We start from the raw sequence: 13,987 nt of genomic DNA, 5'->3' as shown, positions 1-13,987 counted from the left end.
GCAGCATGTACTATATTCTGCTTGATGAAGCTCCCCAGCTAGTTTATGACAAACACTGGCACGTGGCTCAACGGCTGGAGCAAAGCCTCCAGAGGCTCCACCTGATATGTTTTGTCATCAAGCAATGTTTATAAACTGGACACTAAATTGGGCTGCTTGTTGATTGTTGTAAGCAGAAAAATGTGCAACTGAATCTTTCATTGGGCACCAGCTTGCTTTCCAAGCCTGTGCAGACCAGCAGCACCAGGAGGTGTATGCAGAGAGAAACATCCCATCCCCTCCTAAAACTGCTCACCACACCAGGCTTCACAAGAGGCACAGCCAGCACCAACCTCTCTCAAAGAAAAACGAAGGTGGGAAGAAAGGAAACTACAACAGGGAAGAAAAGAGAAGATGAAATATAAAGTGAGGACTCAGGTCTGGGGAGCAGAAAGTGCTACCAGACCAGGATTAAGCAAAGTGCTGGAAAGTACTTGAATGCAAGGGAAAGCTTAAATAAGTCTAATTTGCAGAACAGGACAGTACAAGGAAAAAGAAAGGTAGCTTGTCTCCCCCCTTTTTTTTTATTTTTATTTTTTTTAACAAAAAGCCCAACAAAGTACAACAGGGCACCACAATGCTCAAATACACTGACTTTTCCCACAGGACGCCCATCTCAGCTTTACATTTAAAAATGTCAAGGGAATGCAACATCCTCCTGTACTTCTGCTTATGAGCCACGTGGGGCAGACAACAGAAACAAGCAGCAGCACCCAGCTTGGGCTTTCTGTGACATCTTGGAGTTGCATCAGTGCTAAACACCCTTTTGTCCCTGCCTGAGATCTGCCCCTGCACCTTCACTGACTTTGACTGAGGTTAGGAGAGGAGCAGGGCTCAATCCTGGACTGTCACGTTTGCCAGAGCATCTGGCACTGTAAACAGATTTTACCTTGCTGCTCACTTCTGAAATGTGTTTCTGTTCCTAAGTTTATGGTGGTTGCTGGTAGTTTCTTCTTGTAGAGAGTTCTTTTTTTTACATCTTCATCAGAAAGAGTGAAGCATCCAAAAGGGCCAGTATGCACATTATGAGTTTCCTCTCAGTCACTTAACATCGGCTTTTCAGCCAAGATCTCTGGGTGTGGAAACAAACTTCTCAGAAGGAGCACTTGGGAACACTTACTCCTGACCATGTCAGCCTCGCCAGCATTGAAGAGGTCACTGCTCCCAGTGCAATGAGGTTATGGATCAACCCTGATGATAAGGAAGGAGCAAAGCAAAGGGTGGGCACACAATTTCCCTGCCAGACTAATGGATTCTTGCAATTCCTCAACCTGGTTTTATTACACTTCATTTTATAGATGTACAAATTGCACCCCAGACAATTTGAGCACCAGCTCTCATCAGAGTCTGAGTAATCAATTACTTTCTTTAAGCTAAAACACAAGCAAAAGTGGGCAAGCAGATCAAGCATAACTGTGTTGATGCACATTGCAGCTAGAGCACATGTACAGTAGTAAGTTATAAGCAAGGAAAACAGGACATCTCAAGAAGAAAAAGACTGCACTCTGGTACAGAACTGAGAATAGAAAAGATATTACCAACATTTAAGTGCTTTAAGCCAGCACCTTGGTAGGCTGAAGTTCCATCATAGCAATTCATTAATTATTCTACTTTGCTACTGATAAGAAATTGGTCCTAGAAATATACTTTCAATGTATGGAAGCATAGCTATACACTTTCACCAGTGTAACGTGTTTAACAGGAAGAAGTCCCAATTCATTAAGCATAACAAGAATATAAATAACACTATTACTTGAATGGCTTTTATTTATGTTTCTCAATCACGTAATGAGCCTTACAGAGCTTGAAGGAAGAGACAGAAAATGCCATTACAAACAGAAAAAAACCACATTAATGCTAGATTGATTTGCCTTTAACTGAAATAAGGCTTTTTTGTATGTCATACGGTCTAAACGAATTATTTTTAAGAAGCCAAACTGAGAGTTCATTCAAAAAAGTGCTGTCAAAAATAAATGAAAGGTCTTGCTCTTTTTCATTTGTAAATGCAGAATGAAAGCAAAAGATGGGCCTGGGAAGAAGGAGAAAAATGAGAAAGTTTTATATATATATTTGCAAAGCAGAATCTTTTAAAGGGGATCTGACCTGGAAGTACTTCTGACATGGCTCACGGGGCGTCAGCAATGCATCAGGAAATAGATTATAATTTGAAATCTGAAAAGAGGGATCATGTAAGAATTAAAAACAAAGGAAAACACAAAATAATGCACAATTCAGAAGCTCCTGAAAGGCAAAGTATTCAAAACAAACTCTGGTAACATAGCAGCGATCATCTCTGGAGCTTTCAAAGATATTTGAAAATCATTAAAGTATGGGAGATACTTGGTCTTGTTAGCTGTAGTCCAGTAACAAAAACTAACACAAACATCACTCAATTCATGCTTTACAATAGTCTCCAGTTTTACACAACATATTGCAAGGGGAAAAAAAGTTTAGAAAATCAGGGTTTTTTCTCAGTTGTTCTTCACTTGCTTACCCAGGAAACTACCCCAACATTGGCGAATAAACCCAGCAGTAAGACATTAACACACAAACAACTTGCAGAATAAGACCCAGCACATGAAAGTAGCAAGCAGTCTGCACGGCAGATCAAATAGGAGAGAATTCCAACAAGCAACTGGTCAGCTGCCTCCTGTATGGGTCCTGGCATGGCCATTTCTCTGGATGTAAGCTATTTTTGCTTTAGAGTCTTAAGAGTTTGGATACAAATGACATATACACTGGAAGCTGGGGCATTTCTGTATAGCTACAACTATAGTTGCAGAGGAAATCCTATCTGTAAGTACATCAGCTGAAAGCAAAACATCCAATGGCAAAATGAAGTAGTGGGGCTGCTGCCTCAGGTCCTACAGACCTTACCTCAGTAAAGCCTGAGCAGGTGGAGAGAACAATTCCAACTCGGTACTAGCTAATTCTTGAGTTTCAAAGAGTAAATACCAGGTTAAAACATCAATTTAAATTAGTAACCTCTACTGCAGTCTTCTTGCATCTGCATTTTTTCCTCAGGTAGAACCAGCAAATTGGTAATAGCTAGATATCAGCTGAAAACCTCCTTGTGAAGACCAGATTTGCACTAATAAAGCAGAAATCAGATTGGGGGACTAGCAGGTTCCATCCTGTCAAGTGTCACCACGTGCCTTTTTGTCTACACAAATTCCAGAGGATATTGAATGTTTTCAGAAGGGAAAAGGAGAAAGAAAAACACTTGGATGAAGAGCTGTGGTAGAGGAGAGCAACTGAAGGTGCTTCTATGGGCAGCGATTCTCTCCATGCTGCAGCACCACTTCTCTACTTGGCCCAGCTGGGAGTGGGAGGAGGAAGCTCAGCACAGCCACTAAAGTGAGCCAAGCTCCACAGCCCAACAAAACACAGCAGAGCTGGAGAACTCAAGAGCAGGGCAGGAGCTGAGCTGCAAACAGCTTGCTCATGCCCTCTCACTTGTCTGCAGGCTGCTCCATGCAGATCTCAGAGCTGCTGAAGACAGGAGGGGTCTGTTAAGACCCTGTACTCTATTCCCATCATTGAAGCACAGCATCCCACGGGCTGCTTTCCCTGCCTCACCATGGTGGCTGTCCTTGCCCCTTTAGTCCCTGCTAATGCAGGAATCAGCTTCCTGCCTTGCTCCTACTTCCCAATGAAGCTCGCTGCCAGCCTCTGCTGCCTCAAAATCACACTTCTCCTGTTAGAGCCAACCACGCTGCCAACAGCCTGGCAGTGGTATCTATTCTGGTGATGCTCTTATTAACAAAAACCTATAACACTGAGCTATCTTTAAATATTGTTTTTAAGGAAAAGACAACTTAAAGTCCTGTCATTAGTTCTGGCACTGCCGTTTGTCACTTTTTCCCTTCCTCTTCCCATCCTTCTAGTCTAATTCCTCATCTAGCAAGAATTAAGGGCCAAGATGCCTCTCACTGACAGATTCTAACACCTACAAAGGGAAAAAAATAAAATAAAATCAATAAAAATGCTAGATTTATTGCTCACATCCTTATAATTTTATGAAGACTGACAGATGTAAATAATCAGTGTATATCTGAGTGCCTGAAGCACAGTGCTGCAGACTCCCTGGGCAAACTCCTGCTGCTCAGAGTGCTCTTGAGTCGAGCGATCACTTGCAGAAACAAAGAGCAGCACTCTCGTTTATATACTGCGTACCCACAGCATGCAATCAGGATTAAGTCTGCATTTAGTACTGCAAAAACAAGACACCAAGTCATCTTCAAATTCAATTTTCTTCCTTTAATCAGATTTCCTTCCCCCACTCCCCCACAGAATAGAAGAGTCTGGCAGGCACAATCAGTGCTGTCACTGCAAGGAGATGGAGTGTGTGTTATCTGTTGGCTACGGCAACCACTGCTATCAGGACCTTCTGCCATCTGAGCTATGTGGTTACAGCCACATCTGCTAACTAAACCTCTCCTTTTTTTTTTTTTAATCCTGCTGTGTAAATTAAAATCCAGAACCCTAATATTCTCTTTTAAATAAAAATCAATATATTTATCACTCAAGTTTCTGCAGTAAAGATCATACCTCAGACTTGGTTAGTTACAAAGAGCTCTAATTTAAATGCATGCTTTACTCTATATAGAGAACAAGCTTACATGAATGAACACACATTCATTTCCTCTTACATACTCAGAAATTATAACTTAGGTTTCTGAAGCTGAGATCAATAAACCAAGATAGACTTAATCTGCTGTATCCTGAAACTTCAGTAATGAGGGCCACACAAAAATAGCATTTACTGACCCTTAAGCTAAACAACATGCAGTTAAATCTGATTGGAATTACCAAAACCGAAGCATGATAACATACAAAAAAGAAAATTACATTAAATGTGTCTCTGGGGAAACAAAGCAACCAACATGCCCTGTAGAATACACAGAGTATGCAGGTGCTTCATTAAACAATGGAAAGGAATAGGTGGTCACAGGCTGAGCACATAAACCGTCCTAAGAGTGATTCGGATCAAACTCAGAGCTGGGAATTTTCAGCCTCCACATCAATTTAACTTGGATCATTTGACAACTCCTAAATCAGGAAGCAAAACTTATTAAAGAGATGATTGATTCCCAGACTGGGCTGAAGAATTGGCAGCATCCAGCACCAGTATCAATGTTCCAACTGTTCCCAATGGCACAAGCCCAACACCAAGCCCTTTGCTCAGGAGGGACAGGCAGTGAAAGTAGAGATGTGACTGAGCATAGGTCACAGCACTATTAACAAAAGGCAAGAAAAGAAAACCCAAAAACATGAACTGACACCCTGCCAGATCAGATGGATGAGCTAAGTTGTGCTGAGCAAAAAAAATAACAATTAACAATAATGGTCATCACCATTAACCACCTCCCACACATCTTGTCTGTGGCCCTGCTGTTTGCAGCCGGCAAATACACTGCTGCTCCCACAAAGCCCACAGACAGCACTGCATACACCTGAGCACCATCAGCTTCTCCAAAAACAACCAATCATATGCATACGAATACAAACACTTCAGGTTCTCTTTCTAACTTAATGTATGTTACTAATTAAATTCCTGATGGCCTGGGTGTAGGATTTCACCTGCAACAACTTCAGCTGGACCCTGAATTACAGATAATAAGTTTATGGCTAGTTACACATTAAGTTCTTATCAAGGTTAACCAGAAACATTTTTTACCCAGACTGGCAATAAGAACTCTGAACCAGCAATTACCACTGTTCTCAAAGCTGAGATCCCAAAATCCATTTGAAATAATTTTATTTTCTTATTACCACAAGTCTGTACTTACTGTTAAATCGAGCTCTAAAAATGCAAATCAGAAAACTAAAATAATGGCCCAATTTTCACAAGATTCTACAGCTCTGTACGAAAGGAGATAAGAATAAAAATATAGATACATCACAAGTCTAAATGTGAAGAATCAAAACTCCTCATTTCAATCACAGTGTTTGCAATAACTTCAAATCACTAATGGTAAGTTGAGAAAAGTGAGCAAAAATAAAGTCCAAGTCTTACTAATAGAAAAGAGCACTGATTGCCAGGCTTTGTAAAATAAGATGATATGGACTATCAGGAAGAAGGAATTACAGATTTGTGGGATTCTGTCACATGTATTAAAAACTTTCTGTATCTCACCTAAGCAAGGGTATTACATCACATATCTTTACATCATTGTTAAATACATCTGCCAAAGCCATCTTCAAATTGGCCCACATGTCCTTACTACATTTCCCTTGTTCCTAGTAATGGAATAAAATGTAATTCAGAGCAGAGGTTTCACCAAACCTGAAAACACAGACACATTTCTAGTTCATAATTTGTTCTTTCATTAAAAGCCAAGCTACAGTAAAGCTTATCCTACAAAGAACAATCTCATCCAGGTTCAACATTTGCCAATAAAGCTACACATTGTCTTCAACAAAACCTCAATGGGACAAATATGAAAGCAGTTTATGAACCAATTGCTCTAGTTTTTCTAAAGCTGTTAGACACCTGAGAGATTATTAAGGGGGCCATACCCTATAGTAACCCTCCTAAATGTTATTATGGCACCAGAATATAGGAGTAACTTTAATCTTGGCCTACTGAAGCAAGCAGAGTTCCTTGATAACATTGTTGTACTGCAACAAGAAACTTCTACTCATGGAGCTCTTATATAAAACAAAACACATGCTCATAAATAAAATCAAAGTGTACTTGCTTTATGATCCCCATAAACTAAATGGATCAATCCATAATAAAGTGGAAGGAGAACATAAAAAAGCAACAGCACTGACAGACATTTATATTCCACTAAAGCTTGGCTAAATGTGTGCTCAGTTTCAACAAACTTAGCTGTAAAAGCCTTCAAACAAGTGGAAAAAAAACAAGCCAGTAGCACGACCGGCCTGGATTTCAATGAGTCTTAAGGTCTCAATGTGCTAACCAAAATACTCCACTCCTTTCTTTTGTGCTGTCACTACCAATATACTTGTTGAGTGTCACAGTCAAGCTACCTTCCTTGGATGGTCTTCTATTGCTTTGGTAGGGACTCCACACCAAATGCGCAAAGCCACTCCAGCAAAGTTCTCAGTCCAGCTTGTGTACATCAGTACAGCAATGTAATTACTGAGACTGGCTGTGACACTGTAAACTTGAGGTTTTATCCAGGGTTTTGTTGCTACTTATGTCCTCATTGCAGCACCTGTTTCCCTGTTTCACTGCAACAAAGTTTTTTCAAAGGCTTTTCAGTATTTCCATTCAACAATATTCCTTCTGAAGACTAGCAGTGGGAAATGACCTCAGTGCAAAAAATGTTGCAGCTGGGCACTCCCTGGCAAAGTTGAAGAGAAATAGAAAGAGCAGGAATTTGAGCATTCCAGGGGTAAAACCAAATCCCAGGTTTATGAAACCAATCCTGCTCTCTCTGCCCTCAAGTATTTTGAATTGTTGGATGTGTTTAAGAGCTGTTTGGATGTGGTGATCAGGGATTTAGCAGAGGATTTTTAGAGTTAGGGTACTATGGTTAGGCTGTGGTTGGACTTGATGATCTTCAAGGTCTTTTCCAACCTGGGTAATTCTATGATTCTATGATTGGAGACAATCAAGAACCAAGACCCAAACATCTCCCCTCTGCAGTCCAGGGAGTGCCATCCCACAGGGGATGTTTCCTTTCACATTCTCATCCTTGATTTACAAACACTTCATTAAAAACTTATTTCCCCCAAAAGGTTTTCTTGGAATACCACCTTCCATCAGAAATATAACCTCAGTCAACTCTAATAGTTGTATTGGCAGAACGTTATCAATAAATCATTTTATATGGATACCAGAGTCTGAGCAGGTTTAAAATAAAACATGCCTAATAGTTTGGAAAAAAACCCTCCATGGTGACTTAGGGAAGGCAGATGTGGTGCTCTCTTCTTCAGAAGCAAAGGCTGAAGACAGAGCAGCAAGAGCAAGCAGGTCCTTGCCTCCATGGGACCGTACCTCCACCCAGCATGCTCCAGAGGTCAACAACTACCAAAGCTACAGCCCAGAAATTCCTGCCTTTCCTCACTTGTCCTCTGAGAAAACAAAATAGGAGGGCTTTTATTTTAATTTGCATTTTCATAGCACTCTCAGAAAATATAACTGCTGTGCATTTAATTATGTTTTAAACTGTGCCTTTGTGGGCATGCAGGACAGCAAAGTGGAACTGGAACTAATTCCAACAAAATTCTTTGCTTTGATCCTATATCATACAAAATACCACAAGCAAGTAAAGCAAATCAGTTGTTATGTTGGGGACAGAATATGCACAGACATCCCACTTGAAAGTTTTTCCAGTTATACAGAAGACTTTAACACAGTGCACAGAACCAACATTTTAGCCATAGTATGAAAGCAAATTTGAAGCTACATAACACAATTCCTACCTTTTCAGGAGTGCTACTGCAACCTATGCAGAAAAGCAGTTTTATGACTAAATATTAAAAGAGATAAAAATATGAATGAAGCTCAGGAAAATCTGTGAAGGAGAATTCTGTTTACGAAGCCAAGCTTCTCCATGCTGGAGACTTTCCAGTCTTATGACCATAATTTTCATAGGAAAAACAACAAGAACAAAACAGCAAGGAGGGAGGCTCCCTGTTGAGCATGAAGTCAAGACAAGCAGTGCTAAGTAGAGCCAGGGATACACCCAAGACTGTTTTCTTCATGGTCAGTAATCAGGCAACTTCACTGTTCTTTAACTGGACATTTAAGGTCAAAATCATCAGGTACCTGTTAAATTCACTACTTTCAGTTCTACATTTTAAACATCTTACTTCTTCTGTACCTTCAGCATCTGCATTTCAAATATGTTTCCCAGCACCGGGCTTCAAATAAGCTGCTTTCTATTTAAATTATTATGTTTCCATGCATATAAAACCTTTTGTTACTCTTCTGAGAGTACAAAATGCTCTGTATTCACTAGAGTTATGAAATCATTCAACAAAACAGTTAGTGTCATGAATGGCCAAAAGGTCATCACACCACCAAAGAAACAAAAGAAGTGCCCTATTCCACATGCGCCTAATTCTTTCCCTTACAGATTGTACTTATTTACAGAAAGGTAGTAGTTTGTCTATACACATGTGAAATATAAAGTCTTTGATTAAGCTCTAAAACTGTGCCAGTTCCTTAATACTCAGTAACAGAGATCAGAAAGTGAGGGTAAAGTTCTTCCTTTAAGACAACAACTATGATTCCTGAAATACAATAACAGAGATGCCGCCATGACTCATTATTTATGCAAAGAAAGCAAAAGCAAAATGATGCATTTTACTAGTGCTGTCACTAGGATCTAACCTGCTACCAGAAATTTAATTCCCCAAAGGCTGGGCAGGTTCAATACCATTACTGCCGGATGCCCAAAGCACTTACTGTGCTAAGCACCAGGAAGTTGCAGAAATCATATGGCAACTAAAGAAAAAAAGAAAGCAAGTAAGGCTTAATGACTGTGACCAGTTAAGAGAAGGAAAAACCTGGATAAACAAAAGAATAAAGCAATAATGAAGTAGATATTTTGGTATCCCTGCCCTCAAACAACGAGCTCTGGCATCAGTTGTTCCTGATGCAAATTTCTGAACTTTGCTGGTTCTTTACTGCCTGCAGCTGTTAAACCAAAAAACAGGAAAAATACTATAGGCTCTTCTGACAATAATTAAATGCCATTTATTGTTGGTAGAAATAGGAAAGACCTCACTACCTGTTGCTACAAAGGGTCATTTCAAAGCTGAACTTCAAGCCTAGGCTGAGGTGTAGACTTCATGCCTTGCAGGATGCTTGGGAGGTCAAGCTTAAAGGCTAGCACCTAGAGATAACACCAAGTGATACAAACAGATCTGTAGGTGACCACCAGAGACGTATCAAAGCTGTAACAGCCATTTTTCTCCCAGTGTTACCACATACAATACTTGAACACTAATACCCACCATAAATATAATCCAGAGGGATGTAATTCAGGGGAAATTTAGTGTGAATAAGATTGACCTCACGTACATAAATAATCTGAACTGGAGCTGTTAGTGGAAGTTGTAAGCCGTTAAAGCAATTGTGCAGTGATGGCTCAAGCTGTTTGCTAATTTGAAGGTACCTGGTACTGAACACTTGGGCTGGGAGTGAGGAAAAACAGCAGCTAAGTTTTTGAATGATGCTACAATAAATGAAAATAGAGACCTTGATCACAAAACACAGCATGGTGCAGTAGGCTCAGTCAAGTCAAACAATAAGTTTTTTAAGGTTCTCAAAGACACCTCTGCAATCTGGACATGAATCAGTATACTTACCATTTGGTTATACACACAGGAGAGCTGGCATCGATTACAATATGTCAGCATCCTTCAATAAATACTTCTTCAAATTATATGAACTTAGCCTTCAAAAGCAATCAAGTGACCAATAAATGAGACCAATTGCATACATACATGAGCTGCTTGGCCGATAGTGAGCCCCTGGGTAGCGCCTGCCCATAATGCCGTCAGCACATCCCCACACGCTGTCAGCTGCTCCCAGCGCAGATCGAAGTGCCCAGCTGAGGGAGGAGGAAAGCACAGATTTAGTACAACAGCTGTATCTTTTTCATTAAAATGCTAATGACCCTCACAAATTTCAGGCTAACTACATTTATAAATTATTCATGGCCGTGCTGTCAGAGTAGATGAACTGTTGTGCTATACGTGCAGCATAATTTTATTATTAGTGCTTGGCCTCCACTAATAAGCTTATATAAATTTGAAGGCACAGAGAAGTCTCAGGTCATGCAGCAACTTAATATGGACCACAATGTGAACCAAACAAAACACTGCAAGAGAGAATTTGTTTTTAGTTACAAATGCAGCTAGACAGCAGGTGAGATTTAACAACACTGTCATTTTACTTATTGTGCAATGGTCAATAAGCAACAAGTTTATAAACATTCCATATTTAATACGGAAGCAAAATGTATCCAAGCTGCACAATGTCAGCTGCTTTGAATCTGTCTCTGAAAACCATTCCTGTCTTTATAGGAAAGCAGTCCAACATCAGGGCAACAGTTTTCCTGCAGTAACAAAATCCCCAGGTGACCAAGAAATGCATGGTACGTGCTGGGGTCAGCCCAGAGCAACATACTGCAAACCCTAGACCTCAATCAACATGCTACTGAGCCAATAAAATACCAAGCATAAAATATTTTAGTTTGAAAACAAGAAATCCCATGGTTTCTGTTTCATGCCTTATAGTGACTTCTACATCTTTGCAGTTAAATGAATTTTACAACTATCTATCTCCTATCTACTCAGCGCCAAGGCCTTCCTACAAGACAAAACTTCCAGCCATTCATCCTGTGCAGCCAAGGGCACACATCACAAAGCAGGCTGCCGCCTTCTTAAACCACCATTTTCTTTATGGAGCTTGTAACAGCTCTTATGACTACTGTATAAGAGTTCATTTTACTCTGGCTCTTCCAACACCAGTAGGGAACAAAAAAGTGTTCTTTTATATATATACATATATACATATATAATATACATATATAAATATATATACATATACACACACACACACATATATATAATGTATATTAATGACTTATGTTCAAATACTGGGTGAACAGGATAAAGGTTGCTTTGGTACATTCTGTAGGATAAACAACTCAATCCAACCCCCACACTAATAACCATTAAATCTTTTTCAGTTTTCACTTGTATATATTTGCTTGCATATGCTGCTACTTATGAGGGTGTGCAATGGTTGTTGACTGATTCTTTGGCCTTCCCTGGACCCCCATAGACAATAATAAGTGTGCATTCAAATACAGGTCTACATACGCACATACTGGCTACTCAAAACTCATACAACAGACTTCCAGCAGACCTACTGTCACAAGCTTAAGAAAAAGGATATGAAAAAGGACAAAAGACTGCAAATGACAGAAGTCACCCAAGTGAGACCCCCTCCATCATCCAGCAGCTGTAATGAGCAGCTGCGCAGCAGGAAAGAAGCGCTGCATGAAGTTTCTCAAGGGATGGCTAGTTAAGAAATCACATTCCCATACTCTTGGAGTGATATTCTGACAAAAGCACAATCTTGCCTTTAAAGTATGGCTTTGAACATCAGGAAGTAATTATGCTGGGAACGGGGAAGAGAATGCCTTTCATTGTTTCAAACCCACACAGGTCCTGCACAGATAGGTCAGCTACAGCAAAGAGCTCAGGCACTGAAAGAAGAATAAACCCCAAAATTTTCACGCTATGCCCCTGCATCTCATTTTGAGATTAATGACAGCATGTTTGCATACACACATACAGTTTTTGTATAGTTATGTTTGTATATTTGTGCATGTACAATGCAAATTTGGGGACCCCAGAAAGCTGTGTGGCCCATGCCAGGCCCTGCTGCAGAGAATGGGTTGTCATTAATGAGCTTGAAATGAAAGGTGCTACTGAAATCTGCTTGTGGAAGACAAAACGTGGAAGCTCTTCAGCAAGGAAAAAGATGCTGTCCCAAAAAGGAAAGCTGAAAGCCAAAGCCTAATAGGAAAGTGATTAAGTGAAATAACACAGAGCATGAGGTCAGTTGTCCAGTGGATCGCTAAGAAATTCTGCTGTTTGTGCTGAGCCATAGTGCAAGTGTTTGGAAACAATGGAAGAAAGAGACCTAGGTACATCAGCAGGGCACTGAGCTCTGCTTAGCCTCCAGTGGGATGCATCCACGGGGAAGGCAAACCAGTTCTCAGGATACAGCTAGGAAAACACTGGCACCATTGCACTAGGTAATGCCCAGACTTATCCAAGGCAGCACAGTAGCATCTGGTCCCTCACACACCAGAGGGATTAATGGAAAACACAGGAAATTGGAAAATAATCAAGGTAACAGATTTCTATCTTGTACAAGGATATTAGGAGCTTGGCTTACAGCAAAATGAAGGCTGAGAGAAGCAATAAAAACTTTAATGCTGGCACAAGAAGAAAGTGTATGTAAAGCAGTCATTACTAAATTTAGGTTGGAAATTAGAACATACCTAACATCAGAGAGGCACGGTCCAAGAACAGCCTCCAAAAGGGTGTAAAATTACCTAACCTATACGCTCACTATGCCATGAGCTGGACAATAGATACCACTCTAACATTATTAGCAGTGTTATTATTATTATGTAACAGTATAATATGACAGAGTATATGTATTTTGGACCACATTTGGACCTGAAGGTTAGATTCCACCAGCCTTGTAGCTTTGTATTCAAGAGTTTCAAATGAGGCTTTTAATAAGAAACTGCTTAACTAAAGGAGAGGTCATGCAATCTGAGGTAGGAGCAACCATTGATTTTCTTCCGAGTCTCTGAAACAAGTTAACGATTCTAGTTTAGCCCCTAGCAAAGAGGCCACATCTTGCAGAAATTAACTCCTCAGCAGAAATACAGCTGTGCAAGCTGAACTCCTTTAGTAGCAGCAGAGATACCACTGGGTCACAGAGGCAGATGCTGAAGTATCTGAAGCACAATCTGAGCTATTGCTGTGTTCACCTAGAGTTTGTTCTTGACACAGACTTCAAATCTTAAAGCATATGCTGTAGACATATTAAACATATGCTCTGCTTTCAAGTAACTACAAGGTCATATGAATCACAAACATTCCATGCATGTAGCAAGGAGAAGATCTTGTGGTTTTATGGTTTTGTGTCAGAAGACAAAAAGCCTGGGTGAAACGTTCATGGGAAGCAGATAAGCATTGTTGCACATTAGGTTACAAGATAGAAAGTTCATCTCTGTGCAGAAAGGAGAACAGATGTACAATGGCAAGCGAGGGAACCCCTGTAACCCCATCAGAGGCACTAACCCAGCCCTTACAAGGGCTGCTCCAGAATCCCAGCCCCATGGGCTGGAGGTGACACATAGATAAGCCAAGGAAAGCAGCTCACCAGACCACTTTTCAGAGTTAAGGGAGTCACGCCGTACAAACAGGA

At 40.4% G+C, this 13,987-nt stretch overlaps 1 protein-coding gene across 38 annotated transcripts in view; it reads right to left on the bottom strand.

Moving 5' to 3' along the window:
- The window catches only part of APBB2 (amyloid beta precursor protein binding family B member 2), a 131,265-nt gene that overhangs the window by 75,880 nt on the left and 41,398 nt on the right, over nucleotides 1-13,987 (bottom strand). For 22 of the 38 annotated variants that reach the window (XM_015862406.3, XM_085545553.1, XM_085545534.1 and 19 more), the window contains one exon: nucleotides 10,471-10,577. In XM_015862406.3, the coding sequence (XP_015717892.2) occupies nucleotides 10,471-10,516 (46 nt within the window). In that variant the 5' untranslated portion in view covers nucleotides 10,517-10,577. Of the gene's footprint in view, nucleotides 1-2,142; nucleotides 2,212-10,470; nucleotides 10,578-13,987 lie in introns of all 38 variants that reach the window. The other 16 variants (XM_085545545.1, XM_015862412.3, XM_015862415.3 and 13 more) reach the window with 1 other exon arrangement.

Source organism: Coturnix japonica, chromosome 4 (assembly GCF_054131305.1).
Source record: "Coturnix japonica strain WE chromosome 4, WE-NBRP24, whole genome shotgun sequence".
Taxonomy (NCBI): Eukaryota; Metazoa; Chordata; class Aves; order Galliformes; family Phasianidae; genus Coturnix; species Coturnix japonica.
This window is presented reverse-complemented; position numbering and strand designations above follow the sequence as displayed.